Source organism: Podarcis erhardii (assembly GCF_964252035.2).
Source record: "Podarcis erhardii genome assembly, chromosome: 5".
Taxonomy (NCBI): Eukaryota; Metazoa; Chordata; class Lepidosauria; order Squamata; family Lacertidae; genus Podarcis; species Podarcis erhardii.
This window is the reverse complement of record NC_138509.1, coordinates 20,369,122-20,389,151: the sequence shown is the minus strand read 5'-3', so window position 1 is coordinate 20,389,151 and position 20,030 is coordinate 20,369,122. Positions and strand designations below refer to the sequence as shown.

Sequence of the window (20,030 nt, the reverse complement as noted above, 5' to 3'; positions counted from 1 at the left end):
GCTGTATCTAGGAGAGGGTGAGCAACATTTACCCCGAGGACCTCATGCAAATAGTCAGCCACGTGGACTCCCTGGATAATCACAAGGTGCGTACAAAGTGTGAACGCAGTGGCAATTTGAAACAGAGCTACAGTTAACATTGTGTGCATGGCTTATAAAGGTGTTTAAAATCAAAGGCAAACTTACCTTGTTTCTGTAACAGTTTAAGTGTTATAGTTTCCCCCAAAGAATCTTGAGCATTGTAGCTTGGTAAGGGCACAGTATGGGTTAAGATTAAGATCCTTGGCCAGAAATCACTAGGCTACTATCTCCCACCCAGAACTACAGTTTCCAGGATTTCCTCAAGAAAGCGGATGACTGTTACACCAGACTAAATCCATAGCGCAGGCCACCCTTTGCCAAGCAGGTGCCCTCTAGATATTTTGGACCGCAACTCCCATCAATCACAGCCCTGTGGTGACTGGAGCTGATGTGAGTTTTGGTACACAACAACTGGTATAGACATTCCATCAATAGCTGCCCAATCTGCCACATTTAAGTTGACACCCAGTTCCTATGGCACATACCAAGTTTTTCTACACCCGAGAATTGAATGTAAAGAAATAGGAAAATTATCACCCGTATTTAGCTAGTTTCTTGAACTGTCAAACAACCAAAATTATCACTAGTATTTAGCTAGTTTCTTGAACTGTCAAACAACCAAGCTGCACTTGGATATGGAAGAATCAAGAAAGGATAGCCAATGTGGTGCCATTCAGATGTTGCTGAACTCTCAACTCGAGCAAGCTTGGTAAATATTCAGGGATTATGAGAGCTGAAGTCCAATATCATCTGTAAGGACCATATGGCTAGCTCTGCTCTAATAGGACAGCTCCTGTTAAATAAGCTGACTGCACTGATTTCTTCGCTAGCTGAGGCTTTCAGTACATTTTAATATATTGTGCATACATATAGCATGACAGATGAAGGAGGCCTTCTTTTTTGTTCATGCTTTATGAGACTTAAGCATTGAGGATAAACAAACAAATTGCTGGCTAAGACAATAGCCCCTATCGCTGCCCCCATCCCCTTTGTCTCTTAGGTGCCCTGTGGATTTTATTCAGGTAGGAGGGAGAGAGATCCCTATTTGTGAGCTGCCACCTACACAGCTGGGAGAACATGTAAAGAGCACCTTATGTAGCAGTTCTTTTCTGCAAGTTAGCAATTATGGAATTCAGAGGTCAAGGAAGTCTGCAGGGATATTGTACAAGACTGGGATCTGTCTAGACACAACAACAAGAAAAGATTAAATATCATAATTCACACCAGTACATATTATTTTGAGCCTCTTTCCTTAAAGTCCCCAGGTAGCAAAGTGTCATATGTTGTTATTTTTTTTTCAACCTTCCTTCAAGTTTAAAAGCAATTTGAAGTTTCTCAGTTACATACAGTGAGTTGAGTACGCCCACCTTAGCTATTGTTCTCTACTAGCATATAATGTTACTGAACATGCAGTCATCTCTTAAATATGACAAAATGGGTTTGGACAGTGTCTATCCCCCCGCCCCCCACTTTTCATTCCTAAACACTTATTGAAGACAATATGCAAATCCTTACTATTTTCACAAATTCCCCAGGAGGAAAAGCACGAGAAATATGCACCCCTTTCTCTCTGAATGCTCTAAGTGGTTTCCCAGACAGCAGTCCAGATCCAAAATTCAGAATGATATAAAAGAGAACCAAAATTCTTACTTTTAATGGTGCACTTATAGCCAAAACAATTGGCCGTATTTGGGGTGTTCCCCTTCCACAATTATAATTGTGCAAGGATGGAAACAACAGAGCCATGCTTCATGGCCTCACCCCTTCCTTAGGGGGTGTTGTCATTGCCCAGACTGTGCATCTCACACATTTGTACAGTGTGGCTGCCCACTTGTGGAATGTTCTCCCCGGGGAGTCTCACCTGGCACCATCATTACATATCCAACACTTACAGCGGTCCCATCCCCTGAAGAAGTTACCCTTGCAATATGTGAGAGGTGCACAGACCAGGTGACAAGGAAGTGACATAGGAGGCAGAGCCAGAGACTTCAGCCCTGCTCCCCGACCTCACATAGGCTGTAATCCTGTGAGGTGAGGGGGAATTGCCCATGTGGGGCACTTGATTGCTGGAAATGTCTCAAACGGGGAATACTTTTGCATCTGACAGAACTTGGGACATAACATTTTCCCGATAACAGAGGGCACTTATCTAGTAAGGAGGATACCACATGGGATGGGGGAGTTCATTTGCCCCATGTCGCCATTGAATCACAGCCTGGAGAGTGTGTCTGTCTTTAAAGCATGCAAGCTGAAGTCACTTGTGTGGAGATGCATGGGTATCACTGGAAACAACCATTTTTTTGCAAGCGCTTCATACAGGCATAATTTACAACCTTTCTTTTGCAGTGCCGAGGCGACGTTACTAAGACTTACACTCTGGAGGCGTATGACAACTGGTTTAATTGCCTCAGCATGTTGGTGGCGACGGAGATTTGTAAGGCAAGTACTGAAAAGGGAAATGCGCCGCTTGTGAACCGACAAGCTACTCTTCCTTCACTCTCAGCTTTTGACCCAACTCATTCCAAACTGCCTTGGCTGAAACTCTGTGTATCTTAGCCACCTCCCACCAAGTAGCATCTCCTCTGGCTCAGGATGCATGTGAATGCACCCGCCCATGCAAAAATGCAATCCTTTACAGAATATTTGTTGACACTTGAAGTCAGCTTCCATTTGTATTTTTTGCACCCGTTCTCGTCCTATTCTGATTTGACTCATGCTGCGTAGCAAAAGCCCGATTCATACATTCCCCAAGCAGCATTACTGCTGCTTCACCTGGCTCCATCCCATGCGACGCTAATACTGTAAGATGTAGTGATATCTCAGGAGGCTACTTCATCACTGTACTTCCCCTTGAGTTCTAGCAGATGTGGCACTGCAAAGTCCCCTGTGACTTTCACCTCCAACACAATTCAGTGTGTCGTATATTTCTGGAACTTTATGGGATGGGGGCTGTGGGAAACAGCAACCATGTTGCTCTGGAAATGTATGAACTGGACCACAGCGAGGGAACAGGAATGGGTTTGGTCATATGAACACACATCATGCCTTGTCTAAACCACTGAGCCTCTTGGGCTTGCCAATCAGAAGGTTGGCGGTTCGAATCCCTGCGACGGAGTGAGCTCCCGTTGCTCTGTCCTAGCTTCTGCCAACCTAGCAGTTTGAAAGCATGCCAGTGCAAGTAGATAAATAGGTACCGCTGTGGGGGGGGGAGGTAAACGGTGTTTCCGTGCACTCAGGCTTCTGTCACAGTGTTCCACTGCGCCAGAAGTTGTTTAGTCCTGCTGGCCACATGACCCAGAAAGCTGTCTGTGGGAAAACGCTGGCTTCCTCAGCCTGAAAGCGAGATGAGCGCTGCAACCCCATAGTCACCTTTGACTGGACTTAACCGTACAGGGGTCCTTTACCTTTACCTTTTTACCTTTTACATCATGCCTTGTAACAAACAGTACATCTTCACTTTAGAATGAACAGTGTGTAGGTGTGGAGATGGAATAGTCTTTGTGGCTTCCAAGATGCAAGCTTCGCTTGAGCTGCTTACAGTGCCAAACTAAAACATACAGCATGTGCCTCTTTCTCAAACTCCATATAATAAAAAGGAAGGGAGAATTGTGTGCCTGTGACATGAAAGTATCTAGAGGTACTTAGAACAACCATTAGTGACTGAGAGCTGAACAGCTTTTTTAGAGTTTGGGAAAACCCAATATAGAGGATATGTAGGCTTACCTCAACAGAAGTGTCTTCTCTGTACACAAACAGGTGGACACCAACCGCACATAGGATTCGTAACATGTCAGAGTCTGACCGGAAGATGGAAATGTATCCCCAAACCTCATCTTCCAGATGTACGAAATCAATATGGTAGTGAAAAACTTACAGTGATAAATTTTTGAGTGCATTTTCCCAAAATTCTTAGAGTCATGTGGCAGAATCATGGGGTAGTGTCCTTCCTGAATTATATCACTTTAGTTTGCAGGTAGGCAATGACATTTTTGGATGCTCCACCATGTCAGTTAATTTTCTGCATGTAAAATCTTGCACGCTGGGAGAAAGGTTCTAGTATAGCCTCTCTCTACATGTGATTCTGCCTTTAAGAAAAAGAAATAACGTTTGTTAGCCCTCATAAACAAAACTTGAAAAAATAATGCACAAAGCAAGCATTGATCCACTATCAACAAGGCTAGTGAACAGTGACTGATAATTGTACCAAACCCATTAATTCTCAGAAGCTAATTACAAACAGCATAGGCAAAAATGCAACTCAGCAACACGTCATGTGGGAAGCAAATGTGTTTAAAAAAACAACAACATGGGGCAGTCATTTGGACAAAGCTAAGAATTTTAAAACCCTTTGTTTTCAGGGGGAGATTTAAGTGCATATTTTTTTCCCCACTGTGGCAAATTGCAGCGGTGGCACCAGGACTCTCCTGGGAAAATGCCTCCCTCTGGGCAGTGAAGGAGAAGAAGGTGCACGGGGTGGCAGACATGTTCACTTGCTAGGTGGTAGCATCAGGACTAGCAGCCAATAATGAGGTGAGCGAGAGTGAGGGGCCGGCAATTTTTCACTGCCTTGTCTGAGGCTGTTTTCTTGCTCTGCCTTAATAATTGTGCAAATGCTGTTGCTTAGTCTCATTTCCCTGCAGATTTGAAGTGAGCTTAGTGCTTTACCTCAGGATATCTTATCAACAGTAACGTTTAAAAAAGCTGGATTATAAATCCTCAGTGCTATAGTGAAGCAAACCCCCTGCTTCCACCCTACAGAAGAACACCTCCCCTGGATAGAATATTTCCTATTTTCTACATTTGAGGACAGAATGTTTTAAATGTATTTGGTATTCCAGTCACTAAAACCATTCTTTCTTTGCTTGACAAAATTTCCCCAACGCCTAGTTTCTTCCTTACATAAGGCTACAAGATTCCAGCATCCATGGACATACAAAGTTTTCATGATCTTCCAAAGATAATGGCTCTTTAAACAAAACAGGGATCTTAGATCACTATCGCAAAGGCTTACTCTAAAAGGGGGGGGGGAGGTGACTCAAATGAGGATAGGAGCATCAACACCTTTTCCACTGAAATGCTCTTCCTCAAAGCCTTTAAAAACAAATGTTGTTTGCTTGCGGGATGCCATGCCTCCATTGAGTAAATGCTACCCCACTTCTCCCATTCAAGGTTTGCATTTAAAATTTCAGGTTGTGAAGAAAAAGCAGAGGACAAGAATAGTGGAATTTTTCATTGATGTGGCAAGAGAGTGCTTCAACATTGGAAACTTTAATTCCATGATGGCCATTATCTGTGAGTACACTTCCGCAAAGCACCTGTGGGCAATGTGTGTGACAGCGTCAGTAGAATGATGGTGTTTGAGTAGATGCAGCGTCCCGCTGAGAGTGCTGCACTCTGGATGACAAATGGGCATCAAAGATATTACCAAGTGAGACTCTCCAAATAATTAACTGGTAAGCGGTGGGAGATCAAAAGAAGAGACAGGGGAAAGACAGGTAAAAGTAGTCTGCGCTTGCCAAAGAGACGAGCCGCAGAAGACCTTTTCATGCGTTGCAGAGTGGCAAATCAGAGTTTGATGCTCAAAGCATATTTGACGGAGAGGTACAACCAATCCTGGCTCCCTGGTGAGAGTGAGTCAGTGCATGTTTGCAAAAGACAAGTGCGCCTCTTCTTGTCTACATAATCTAGTGCACACTTAGAATATTTTAGGTGTATGCCTAATGTGTGAATTGTCCTGATTACATAAAAGGACAATTTTTTTTGGGGGGGGAGAATCAGAGATTATCCAAATCCTGAAAATGCAAACTTCTCCCAGCTTCAAACCTTTGGCACAGATGTAACAAAAGTGACCAAAAGTGGACACAGAATTGTTTTCTCAATAGCAAAATTTCCCTCCATCCTGTGTTAAAACATGTTTAAGGTATGCAACAGCCGTCTTAATTGGGATTGAGCTAAGAAGAATTCCTGTCCTAGACTCAAAACTGGCATTGTCACCTAAGAGGAAACACACATAGATGTAGGCTGTGGGGACACATCCAGTCCCACCTTGCTTTAAAGTGCACTTTTGCAGCCAGCAGCCTTCTGTATTCATAGAGGTTACCTGTGAGAGTTAGGCTCTTGGAAGATCGGGGTTTTCACCCAATGCAGAAGTGCACTTTAAACATGCAAATGGGCTGGAAGAGTTGCACAGCCCCAGTTAAGAGAGCTGCAACCCCAACTTACAGATGTTCCCTCTTCAGGGAAGGGGGCTTAATAATCCTGGTTAAGTGGGATGCCAGGTCAGTGCTGGTGCCAGTGCAGTGCTTAACCATAGAAAGGGTGGCTAAGGAGGGGTGCAGTCTGGAGAGGAGAGGAAGAAGTGAGAAGGAGCAAGCGATCCCATGGCCTGTTTCTGATCTCTTACCCTTCCTTACATTTGCACTACCCTCCTTTGACACAACTGCCTGCACAAGTAGTGATTTGCAGAACATAGCACCAACAATACTGCAGGAAGCATCCTGACAGACATGCAGGGATGTTTTCAATGATTTGCTGAAAATTTTCCATTTGTTTTTTTCTTTCTGTTTTTAGCGGGTATGAACTTGAGTCCTGTTGCCCGGCTAAAGAAAACTTGGTCCAAAGTCAAAACAGCCAAATTTGATGTTTTAGAGGTAATTACATCATCATCATCATCATTTATACACTGCTTTTTCCATGTGTCCCAAGTGGTTCACAACACAACAGCAAAAATCTGCAACAATGCATTGTTAGAACAGCCCAGAACAATGGATTTTAAAGCATGATATGAAAATCCCAACCATTCATTTTGATAATACTAACATTATAGCACCATAAATGGTTCATGCTTTGCCATGCACTGCCAGAAATGTGCCATGTATTTCTTCCTTTTAAAAAAGCCTTTAAAACTGTGTTTAGTAATTGCCAGATAGTATGAATGAAGCTGAAAAGGTACACTATAAGATGCTGAGTAAGAAACAGCTAAGATAGCCTGATCTCTCAAAAGCCATTGAATTTATTCACAAACTTTAATTCAGTTTCAGTTGAAAATAATATTTAAAAGTTCCCCAGTGCTCATCATACATCTGCAGCTTTGCCCACATCAGGCTGGAACACTGCAGAGAAGGAATACATTGGTTCATCTTACTGAGCAATTGGGCAGAATAGTGCCTGTGCATCTTTAGTCCATAAGTAAAAAATCCTTCTTAAAAACGGGAGCTGAACTTTCAGAGAAAGGACCTGGAATATCCCTAATTGTGGCCGGTGCCCCCTCCCCCACCTCAGTCCTTGTGGTATCAGCCCTGTTTAAACCCAAGTGATTCTCCTCTTGCCTTCATGATGTATATTCATCTCCAATTTAAGTCTGCCATCTGGTGGAGAGTGATGATCAACATTTAATCAGAGTAATTCCTGCCACAAACCTCTCGTTATTTTTAAATCATTTGAAAACAAGCACAACTGGGGAAGAGAGAAAGCAAGGAGGGCAAAATGGTTTGGAATATTTGAAAGATATTGTTGGGGGCTTGTCCTGAATCACTGGAAATTTCACTAATATTCTGCCACTTGGAACCTAAGTAGACCCTTGCAACAAAAACCAGTTGGTGAAAGAAGCACACCCCACTTTCAAACAATAACATAGCAAATGTTTCTCTCCAAAGGCAATATTTAGTAATGCCGGATGACTTATATGTGTGCACCCAACAAATCATAGGCAATATCTTTCCCATCACTCCAGCACAAGGCTTTCCAGTGGACAGAGTTCATATGTGCAGCTGTAGGTCGTCAGGTAATCAAATGATGTACATGGATGTATGAACCAACCCTGAAAATCTCTGGATCACAACTCCCAGGTTAAATCCAAACCTGCCCATGCAGCGTATAAACAAGCACCCATTTCATACAGAACTCTCCATACTCCTTTAGTTCCTCAGAATGCAACCTGACTAAAGGAATGAAATAGCACTTCCTCCAGTCTCAATTAGGTTCTGTGGGGAGGATGTTTGTAATTATCAGATTACCCCATCCTGATCACTATAAAGCAAATTTTGTAAGCCTTTGTACTCAGAGGAATTCTAACAAATTCTCTTTTTGATCTGAACAGCATCACATGGACCCATCCAGCAACTTTTGCAATTACCGAACAGCCCTTCAAGGAGCAGCACAGAGATCGCAGACAGCACACAGCAGCAGGGAGAAAATAGTCATCCCCGTTTTCAACCTCTTCATTAAAGATATCTACTTTCTGCATAAAATACACACCAACCACTTGCCCAATGGACAGATAAACTTCAAGGTACAGCTTGTTTTGCAGGCAGTGAATGAAGCAGTTGCACAGTGAGCACTGCAGGCCTACAAAACATCCAAGCAAAAGAACAGAATGCCATATGTAGTCAGTGAGGCTTGCCACTTGGCCATTTTTATACCGATCTGTTTGCATTCTGTTCCTTCAGAATAGGTTCGTCACAGCTTGCTCACAGCCTCACGTTCAAGCTAAAGCAATTAACCAATCAGGGGCAGGGGGCGGGGATTGCATTTGAAGTGAGTGCATCTCGGCAGTGACAAAAAATTGGGTTACTTGCTATCACAACATTGAACCTCTGTCTCCTATGTCCCCATCTGTAGAAGATGGAAGTGCTGGCTGCATAATGGGCAGGGGATGAAACTATTTTACCTAGTAGTTAGAGTGCCAGAACAGGACCTGGGAGGCCTGGGTTCAAATCCCTGCTCGGCCACAAAGCTGGTGATGCCAGGACTGCACAGAGGAGCTGGTTGCATGATCTGGTGCTTCTACATGGGAGGAGGGAGTGAGGTGGCTGCTGCCATGTGCACGATTGCAGCAGCTTTGAAAAGGCCCATTGCAGCTGTGCCAACGGAGGTGGCAGCAAATCCATAGGGATGCATCCAGTGCTGTCCTGGTGCTTGTGCAACCAAACTCCTTGGCTCTTCCTGCACATACCTCAAACCAGCTCTGGAGGGTTTGGGGGAGACTGGAGTACTTTCTGGAAGGAAGGGTGCATGGGGAAAGGAAGAGAAAGTTGTTTTGTGTGGCACTGAATGCAGCCCATAGAGTTGACAAGCCTTTTGATGGCCCTGTTCCCCCAGGGCAGGGGGCTGCACACTGTCATCTCTAACCGTTGAACTACAGGCTTAACCAAAGTTCAGAAGGTGGCATGAAATAAACAATAATGAAATGCTGATTTGAATAATTTTATCTCACACACAGAAGTTCTGGGAAGTTTCAAGGCAAATCCATGACTTTATCACATGGAAGCAGGTGGAGTGTCCTTTTGAGAAGGACAAGAAAATCCAGAGCTACCTGCTCACAGCACCTATTTATAGTGAAGAAGGTAAGATTCTTCGGCAGCTCACGCAAAATTTGCTCATTTCCGCAAACGACATGTGCGAAAGGCTCAACAGTGAAAGTGAAAATGGGCAGATTTGCCAACAGCTGTGGATGTTGTTGGTGCTGAAGAGGAAGAGGTATAAACTCTGCAACCGACAAGCATAAACCACATGGCAGTGTTCTAAGAATCCATTAGAAGATTCCTTCGGCTGTTAGGGCTCTGTTTGAAAGGATACATACTTGCAAGGCTGCTGACAGTAATGCAACCACAATGTTTTATAGGCTTAGGGTCCAAGGCGGCAGGTGTAGTTATAACTATCTATGCTTTACAGAATACCATGGAGATAAGAGGGGGGAAATGTATTCTATCTTTTATGTCTCCTAAAATGCTATCATTTGACATCATTGTGGCTATAAAAGGAGAAGGGCTGTAGCTCTGCTTGAGTTGCAGAAGAAACAGATAGGGGTGGGAATGTTCCCCGTCCCAAGTTGTGGAAAAACACTGTCAGTCAAAGCAGTACTGAGCTAGGTTGGGCAATGTTCTTACTACATATGAGAGCTAGTGTGGTGTAGTGGTTAAGAGCGGTGGACTTGTAATCTGGTGAACTGGGTTCGATTCCCTGCGCCTCCACATGCAGCTGCTGGGTGACCTTGGGCTAGTCACACTTCTTTGAAGTATCTCAGCCCCACTCACCTCACAGAGTGTTTGTTGTGGGAGAGGAAGGGAAAGGAGAATGTTAGCCACTTTGAGACTCCTTAGGGTAGTGATAAAGCGGGATATCAAATCCAAACTCCTCCACTCCTCCTCCTCCACTTCCTTTGTTCCTATGTGATTAAAATCCTGTTACATGTTCTGACTGACTTCCCATCCTTCTCTGCCCCACCCTCCCAACCCTCAGCTTTGTTTATTGCATCATTTGAAAGTGAAGGTCCAGAAAATCATATGGAGAAAGACAGCTGGAAGACACTCAGGTAATGAAACCAGCTACTTGGTTCTTTTTCATACTGCGAAATGCAGCCTACGCTACTGGTCTTTTGAGCCTTCTGAAATTTGGCATGGGAGCTACACATTAGGTAAAGAAGAGGTGCCGCCAAAGTTTGCCATGCTCATGGACTCCATGATGCTTTCCTCAATTGAGAGGCGAGAATTAGAAGGCCATTAATTCTCCTCTAGCTCAAATTAAAATCAAAGCCACACAAGACTTATTGGTCTATTTCTGCTTTGAAGGACTACACTAAAAGCCAAACACCCAGACCACCCAGGGGAACATAACCCCCCATGCAAGACATGACTGTACAGTATGGGGGGGCGGATGACATTGTACATTGCTCACCTTTGTTGAAAAATAGAAAGCCAACACAACCAGCAAAGGACTTCTCCCTGGTCTAGTAGTTTCCTTTTTGCAGGATGTTTTGTGTGGGTTTTTAATATTTAACTTGGATAGTATTGAGAAGTGATATTTCCCACCTGTTGCCTGAGGCACTACAGCCCATCAACATTCTGCAATCTTATTTTCACTTCATTTTGCTGCAAATTTAAATCCAACACAGTAGAACAGCTCTGAATTGCACAGCAGTCAAGGCCTTGCTGGACAAAGGCTGGATCCAAAATCACTTTCTGGTTGAGAGATACAGTGTAGGTGTAGTAGCTAAACTCAAGTATTAGTCTAGATTTTTTTAATATAAAAAACAAACCAACCAGGGAACACCAGTTCCCATATCAAGGGCCAGAAACCTGACCTGTGGTCAGTTTTCAATACATGGTTGAGGACTGGCAAGTCATTATCAAATGATTGAGAATACTGGGGTAAACTAAGTACACAGGTAACAGAGAAAGCTAGAAACCTAATCATCCAGCTATACAGTTGGGAGATCTGAAGCCAAGCTTAATGGGGCAGCCAGACATCAATAGCTGGGAACTTATACCAGCCAGTAATCTGAGCTGATCTCAAGTATATTCACAGTTGCCTCTGTTTCTCTTAATGTAACTTAAGGTGACAACATTTAAGACGATTTTCTGACGTTATCTTTTCATTTTTATCTCTTCATTTTTAGGACAACTCTGCTCAACAGAGCCTGAGATTTTGGACTTCTGCTCTGGATTCTAAAGCACACACTAAAAAAAAACATTGTTTTTAAATCCTCGAAGACGTGATTTGAAACAGGAAGGCCTCACTGGTTGGGGTCTGTTTTGTAGATACAATGCCTTTTATGAATTACAGAAGAAAAAAAATGTGCTAAATATTTCACATCAACCTTAAGGCACTTAAAAAAATGAAGGATTTTGTTTTTTAACTATAAAAAGAAGAAGAAAAATCAAGGGCCGGGCCCTGTTCTCAGAGATGAAATGGATTGTAGGGAGTGGTATCTATGGTGGTGTCTTATTGTGATGACATCCAGATCTTTATTTTCATGTTCGGTTTCTTCCACCTAACACACGCACAGTCTCAGATGGGCTCAACATTTTGCAGGTTTGGTTTCCGCTATGCCTTGATCCACCCAACGCTTCCTGAAAATAAATGTTGTCATGTGGGGCTGATGCGTTTGAAATCAGCAAGGCTTCCACAGACCTAAAGAGGGACAAGCGCGTTTCCCAGAACAGGTGCAGGTTGACTAAGGACAGTATAAGCACAGAGCCCTTGGTTGAACTATAACCCTCATTTTGGGCATCTGATATTTTTGAAGAGCTTGCTTCTCCTGTTGCATCACAGAAAACAGAAGGCAAAAAGCAGCTTCCAAGCCACACCTTGTTGCCCCCCCTTTTCCATCTAGTGAAGTAGGACTTTGCCTATGAAAGCTCACACCGCAACAGATCTATGAGTTTCCAACATGCCACAGGTTTCTTTGTTGCTTCTATTGCAATGGATTCTACACTGCTACACTTCTGTAATTTCTTCTCAATGTTCTGGGTTCCCCCCTTTTTTTATGTCTTTATGCTGCTTTCCTGGCCTCATTTACTTTGTGGAGCACTAAAAAATTGTGCTCTTGGGGCCAATTTATACAGTCAACAGAGTCAAGCAGTAAAGCTTGGAGTGTACCGCTATAGACAAAGGGGTGGTGTTGCTTTCATGTGTGAATGTTCAAATAAAAGAAACATACCTTGGAGAAGATTTTTCTACCCAATATGCTAGATTTCTACATACAGTGCCTTGGATCATAAGATACACTAATGTAAGGGAGTTCATGGAAGTCAAGTGTTCCTTCTCCTCCCCCTGCTTCTTTGAAGGATCAGGGCTCCCTCCTGAATAATGTGGGATGGGCTACTGCAGCCTCCCAAATTGGACTTGGAGTTTCCTTAAGTTCATGGACTAAAAATTTCCTGTCTCATCCTCTCCCAACAGCTCCCTGCAACCCATCCCAAATAATTTAGGAGGGCTCCCAATCACCCAGAGAAGTGTCTTTTGTTTTCAAGAGGCCAAGATTGCCGCGGGGCGGTGGGAAACTTTCTTTCCATGAACTTCCATAAGTAAACCTCTCTTAGAATCCAAGCCAATTCTTTTGTTTTTCTGGAGAGCACACAAAAGCCTATCCACCCCCCACCTGTAGCGGTCCAGATCAGGTCCAGCTTCACCATTTAATTCTGCCAGTTTTGTAAAGTTTGGTATGATTGGCAGACAGGCCGGTAGTCCCGCCCACCTGTCAGTGTTGGCCGATGGAGGTGGGGGCAGGGCGGAGAAAGATCTGGCCCATGAGGCCGAAAAGGTTCCCCCCACCCCTGGTGTCAATAGACCCTCGACTGCAAGGAAACAGTGCGGGAGCCTCTGCGGTTCAGCACAAAGACTGTCTCCTTTAGTCTGGCCTTAAAAACCACTGTAGCAGCATGGCTGCTCCCCTCTTACATCAGAGAATAGTGCCTTACAAGGTACTGAAAATGTTTAGCGTACCTTCTTCTGCAACTCGGGTTGGAAGCAAGCAAAATAAAAATATGGATGTCTTTAATAATTTAAAAAAAAAAACCAGCTACAGCTTTGTAAATAAACTTGGAAGATATGGCACATGAACTAGAGTATACCTACAATAATGGTGCAGCAGAATTTATTTTTGTTACAAGGTTTGACAAGGTAAAATAGGATAATTGCTAGATCCTCCTTCATCTTTCCTCCTCCCCTACCCCTCCTTTACTAGACCCAAGAAGTCTTTAGTTTACATTTGTGTCTTTGTTTATCAGGGATTTTAAGAGAGGGAGAGTACAGTTCTCACAGTCTCCGCAAAAGATTAACTGCCAATGATGTGTTGTCTTTTACAAACTAGCCTCTGACTAACAAATCCTTAAATTAGTCGGAGGAGGTCAACCAGAGTATTGCAACACAAGGTTCAAGGTGGACTTTCTAAAAAGGCTTTGCTAAGTTAAGGTGAGCTCAAAGATCAGGTAAAATATTAAAGCCATTGGTAGCCAGTGTGGCGTCCTCTGGAAGTTGGTATATTGCACCTCCCAGCAGCCTCAGCTGACAAAACCAACGATCAGGGATAAAGGGAGCAACTTTTAGAGGACCACATTGGTTATTCCTGGGTTAAAACATCCTGCAGTGAATTTGAGAACAGTTTGCTGCTGCCATGCATTGCTCCTATTGGTAGGCCAATTGACTATTGATATTAGTTCATGTCCCCTGACCTTATGACAACATGTAAGAGCAATTTACCCGATTAAGTAACTTTTGTAGTTATAACTGTTTATAATATATACAGTCATGCTCAGAGTACGGCCACTGAAATCAATGGATATGACTAATTTGGCTCCATCCATTTCAGTGGGTCTACTCAGACTGATGCTGGAGACAACCCAATATATGTAATGTGAAGTCACCTTTTGATACCTAACTCCTCCTGGGATGATGGAGCTCGTTGTATAATTATTGGTGACAGTGGAACTTGTAAGAGGTTGTCTAGACAATCCACCACATTCTGGTGCAATCACAGCTGTGCAAGGCACAATTTCAAATTTATAAGCATTGCAATGCCTCCCTTCTTAATTTATTATATTGCTTTGAGGAAACGTTTCCTACTCATTATAAATCTCCTATCATGCTATTTTGATATTTTCATTTCTCAGAGCTACACTATTTTCCCTGCTCCTTTGAAAGACTTCAAGCTGTCCTCACACACAAGCCACATCACTTGATTACTCAGGCGGCAGCTGAATGTGTAAATTGACTCAAATAGAAGAGTATTGCATTTGAGGTGCTCACTTACATGCAAAATCATGATTTGATGTTTCACTTTTCAAGTGCCGAACATCCATATGCGAACCAGCCCATAAGAGCAAAACCACCCCATTTGGAACAAATCCCTGCAGACCAAGTTTAGGAGCATATTCCAAAACCAATTAAGCTAGCCTAATTTAACTTATTTTTAATTGTTCTTGAGTATGTGGCTAATTCACTGATAAGAATCATTAGGCTTCAGATTTCTCAGTTGCTTAAAAATCTTGTTACTATCCAGCCTTTTCCTAATTAATTTTTCAATTAGACAAAAAACAAACACCAAGCACTGGATTAAAAATACTTGTTTTAATTAAGTGATAATTATATATTATCATGTACCTACTACTTTCTCAAGAACAATTAAATTAAGAACCCATAGTGGGCCAATTAATATACCATATTTGCAACACCTAAAAACATAAATGTGTGAAAAGATCTTACTATTCCACCCTACCCATTTTCAAGTTAATACATGTTTCTCTGGGAAGAAAACTCAGTTTTATTGAAAAAACAAATATGATTTGCCAAAGCATTTCACTGCCACCACAAAAATTGTTCAGCGAATAAGGCAAAACAAATTAACTAAACAGAAGCAATGGAACAGATTTATACACATCAAAAGAGGAAACACAATATTATGTATTAACAGAAAGATGGCCCCACAAAGACAGAGACAGAATTAGTGGCTTTGATTATTTGTGACCTGCTGCTATCCCCCCCACCCCCCAATGCTGAAGTATTGATCTTCAGCCCTAGAGGTAAGATAATATTTATACTGTATTATTACAGTGGGTTTTTTGCACTTTTGGAGATGTCCTAGCTAGCAACATTGTCAAACACTATGAAAGGGATTGTATATCAGCTTTGTTAATGTATTTGAAATTTACAAAAGGATGCTTTAAATTTCAGAGATATATATTTGAAATGCAGTTCTGGGACACTTTGTGTATACATATTTAAGAAGACAGAAAAAGCTTTTACATGAATGTGCACTCCAGTGGTCAATTGGTTCTAGTATATATACTTGAAAAAGTGCCATTTCTATATGGCTTTCTATTATTATTATTATTATTATTATTATTATATTCTTTTCCTTTGGTTTGATACATTCCTTCGCCATCCGTGTTTTTGTTATTATGAGCTGAATTGCTGCATATAAAGCTGTACCATAAAGCAGGATATTCTGTGTTTGACTAGATGTGCTTGCATTAATAAAATCAGAATTGCTTCAACCAGGCAGCATGAATCGTCGTCACTTTTTCTACTCCCGAAAAGTAGGAATTCAGAGGTTCCCAGGCCATTTTTCAATGTGTAAAGCAGCAAGCTGATTGGATGAGGTGAATTAAGAGATTCTAGGGGAAACCCACAGGGTTGAACCAAAAGAGGACTGACATAGCATCACAGCATTGTGAACAAGAGTGTTAGCTGAAGTTTCCAGTTCAAACATCCATCTGGGAAAGAGACAAGCCTCTTACCCTCAGCGCACACCCATTCCCAGCCTCTGACATAGATAATACTGGCCAACCTTATAAGATTGTTGTAACGATTACTAACATCCATTCAGCCTTTAAGCACTTAAGTGTCTCCTTTATTTATTATTATTTTTTAAAGCTAGCCTAACAAAACAGTACTCTTAGCCTGCAGACTATGTCGGCAAACATCCTAGCTAAGGAGACATTTCAGTTTCTGTCCTGGTGCGATGGGGTCATGAGATAATGCTAATGTTTTACCAATAGCCACTTCCATACCCTCCACTGCCCCACATGAAAATCAGGACACAACCTGGATGGGGACCTGTGACCCTCCAGATATTGTTGGACTACAACTCCCATGATTCCTGACCGCTGGCCATGCTGATTAGGGCTGGTGGTTATAGTTGTCAGTTCAACAATATCTAGAGTGATACAGGTCCCTCAGCTCTGCCCTACGTCATCCAAATCCCCTATATAGTAACTGTACACTAGGTATCAAAAATAGGTCCCGAGAAGCATTAGGAAAGCAAACTTTCCTTCCAACACAGTCAAACAAAGTTGGTTATAACCCAACATAGAAATCTATGGCTGAAGGCCAACAAAATTAAAGATTTAGAATTACCTTACAAGCTGGGGTCCCTCTATTTATTTATTTAGGCTTATTTCTAAACTGATTATAGTTGAAATAAGCAGGGGATGGTATAAATAGAAAATAGACTCTAAAAATCGTCAGTATAAGACGTACCAAAATAAAAGAGCACCAGAAGATGGTAATACAAGGCTGCGGTGGACAGGATTTCTGACAGAGAAGAGCCCAAGTGAAGTGTGAAGGGGCGTTTATAATGGGCCACAAAATGTTGTCGCTTACACACAAATGGGCAACTCCTGCTGCCCCCCCAGCAACACAAATTAAAGGCAACAGAGTCCCCAAATGGACATTTTTAAATTTAGGCACCTCATTTGCCCTACGATGTGGCTCAATGCAGGAAGACACTCCGACAAAAAGGCAGGAACGACTGCCGGGCAGGTTGCAATTTAACAGTCCCTGGGAGTGTCCCCATTGGCTGGTTGGGCCTGCTCCCAGGGGAACACCCAAACAAGGGCTGCTGGCATTGGCCAATAGCCGTGTGATTTGGTCTGCCATTGGTCAGATCACTTGCACAGTTTGGGGCCTGGCTGCAGCATCACCCACCCAGGAAGGTGAGCGGACTTACCTAGGCTCTTCACAAAGGAAACTACAAGTATCCCTTTACTTTGTGAGGACAAGATTGCTGTTGAAAGGCACCTGCCCTCTTGTGTCTTCGGCAGTTGGTTGCCTAGCAACACTGTTTCTATTCAACCCCCCAGGATTCCATAGTCAAGAGTCATAGAATCATACAGTTGGAAAAGACCAGAAGGGTCATCTAAGCTAGTCAACCCCCTGCAAGCAGGAGGTGACTGAGTGCCAGGTGAGTTCTGCTATAGGACAAGTCGATGACAAGGGAAACCTCTCCCTTACAAGAGGGAGAATAGTTTGTATATAGCACAAAGGGGTGTCTTTTATATGCAAGGCAATGTGCAGCAATAAGTCAGAGCACATGTGCCAGCCTTCTTTGCCCCTACTAGAATTTTGGAAAGCCAACAGTCACTGGGGAAAAGATCCAGTCATTTCCAATAAGGAATTGACTGCTTGTCATAGGCTCAGGACACAAAAGTGTGCCAGAGACTTTGGCTTAGTGACAGAACCTCTTCATACGGAATGTGTTTAACCTTAGTTGTTGGCTTTTAAGTGTGCAACTAAAATATAGTGCAAATGCAATGAACAGGTATTTGAGAACACCTACCACATAGCAAGCTAAGAAAACTAGCCACAAACCTTGCAGGTGACTCCATCAAACGCAGAATCAGAGTTCTTCAGTGAACACACCTGCAGGGCAGAAATGTAGTATGCCAATAAATCACTAATTAGTTAATCTACAAAAGAGACTAGCCCACAAAAAAGTAGTAGCTTGCCTGCCTACATATACAATAATATGAATACTTAAAGTAACTTTTGCAAAAGCATTTCTGCTTGGTCCCATGGAGCATAATCTGAGCTGTATCTACTCAGAAGTCAGTCCTATTGAATTCAGTTGGACTTACTCTCAGGTAAGTGGTCCCAGGACTGCAGCCTTATTCACCAGTGAATTTTCCAAGTGTTCATTCTGGGGAATGGCCATGCAAACAGGACCTTGGTCTGGTCGGCTCCTGTCATGGTACTTGTCTTATACCTCTGAATCCCTGAACTTTTGAGTCAGGATAGGTAGCCTGTGACCCATGTCCTAATTTTGTGGGTGGCAAAGAGGGCGAAAGGCAGGGAGATGGGGTGTTCCCCCACCAGATTACCCTCAATAGGATGCAGCCCTCAGCAGAGAAAAGGTTACCTACCTGTTTCAGGCAATGGTGATTCAAGAAGAGGCATTTCTGGGATAAGCGTAGTCTGATTGACTCTGGAAACCTGGCTTTGAGTGCTCTTTTTCTGTACTTCCACATCTAGTGGTCTCTGCTGTCAGAAAAGCCTTTCTTCTGCTTAGGCCTTCACCAAACTTTTGTTTCTATAGGCTTCTGAGTAACCAGATAAGTGAGTTCTGGTGAGAAAGGAAGCTCTTACTAATAAGGATGAGATCATGGATTGAGTGCACCTGTGTTCTTTAGTGATGGCTGTGAGCTCAAGGTCAATTTGGCTGCCTGCTTGATTAACAGCAGTTGTGGGTCTGTGAGAAAGTACCTACTGAAGTCCTGGAAAGTTAAGTGTTAGCTGAGCTTCTAGTTGGTTGGGAAATTCTGATGCAGTTCTTAGGTCATTCTCTAGAACAGTGTTTCCCAACCTTGTGCCTCCAGCTGTTTTTGGACTACAATTCCCATCATCCCTTGCCACTGGTCTTGCTAGTCAGGGATGATGGGAGTTGTAGTTCAAAAACAGCTGAAGGCACAAGGTTGGGAAACACTGCTCTAGAACAGGGTTTCCTAAACTTGGGACTCCAGGTGTTTTGGGACAACAATTCCCATCATCCCTGACCATTGGGTCCTGTTAGCTAGAGATGATGGGAGTTGTAGTCCAACAACAGCTGAAAACCCAAATTTGGGAATCCCTACTCTAGAAGTATGAATTACTGTATCTGCAGGGACATCCAGTAAGGTCTGGGGGAACTCCTAAGCCAGGCTAGGGGACAACAGGGAGTAGCGGCAGCGTATTATTTTTGCAAGGTCTGGTTGGTGGTGGACTCAGGTTGGATTTTTGTTGCTGCTTAGTCCAAACAAGATTCCTTACTTCCTGGGTTTGGGCAATCTTGGCATCTACCTCATAAAGTCTTTCCAAGGCTGCAGAAAGTGTCCTGCTCCTTCTATTTTGATTTAACCTGATGGTAAGAAGCTTTGCTGCCCCTCCTTGTGTTTCAGACAAAACTCAAGAAAGGAATGGTACAACAGTATCTCCTGCCAACTTCCATGGCTGCAACCCCCATCCTTCCCCCCTGCCAACATGTAGCCTCTTTCTGACTTGTCATAATATCACCTCTCACTTCCCTCTACAGCTCTCTTCTTTGGGACAGCCTATAGTAACCTAATCAAATTGCTACTTTCCTTTTCCTTTAAAATGTTTTTTCCCTGGGAAAAAGAAAGCAACTCTGTTGGTTCCTTCCTTATGAGAGCACTCTGATAACTAGACCATGACTGCAAGTTGCGCTCTTGTGTATTTCAGTAAATTTGCTAGTTTCTAGACAGCTCTGCTGAACAGCTGTTTTTTTGTCTAGGAGTCAGAATAGGAATCTAGATCACTTAAGCAAAATCACCCTCAGTTATTCATGGTCCAGGAGGACTTATTCACAGAACACTTTGCCCTAAAAAGTGGAGTGAAAACAAAAGGAGCAGATTCAATCTGGCCAACTAAATCTGTAGAATGACCCTATTTAGGATACT

At 42.9% G+C, this 20,030-nt stretch overlaps 1 protein-coding gene across 7 annotated transcripts in view; it reads left to right on the top strand.

Annotated features, from left to right (window-relative positions):
• RASGEF1A (RasGEF domain family member 1A) overlaps positions 1–15,859 on the top strand; it is a 223,333-nt gene extending 207,474 nt beyond the window's left edge. For all 7 annotated transcript variants that reach the window (XM_081861238.1, XM_081861235.1, XM_081861239.1 and 4 more), the window contains exons 6-13: positions 12–86; positions 2,428–2,520; positions 5,271–5,373; positions 6,652–6,731; positions 8,180–8,371; positions 9,302–9,425; positions 10,321–10,393; positions 11,477–15,859. In XM_081861238.1, the coding sequence (XP_081717364.1) occupies positions 12–86; positions 2,428–2,520; positions 5,271–5,373; positions 6,652–6,731; positions 8,180–8,371; positions 9,302–9,425; positions 10,321–10,393; positions 11,477–11,501 (765 nt within the window). In that variant the 3' untranslated portion in view covers positions 11,502–15,859. The remainder of the gene's footprint in view (positions 1–11; positions 87–2,427; positions 2,521–5,270; positions 5,374–6,651; positions 6,732–8,179; positions 8,372–9,301; positions 9,426–10,320; positions 10,394–11,476) is intronic.
• Positions 15,860–20,030: the final 4,171 nt, after the last annotated feature.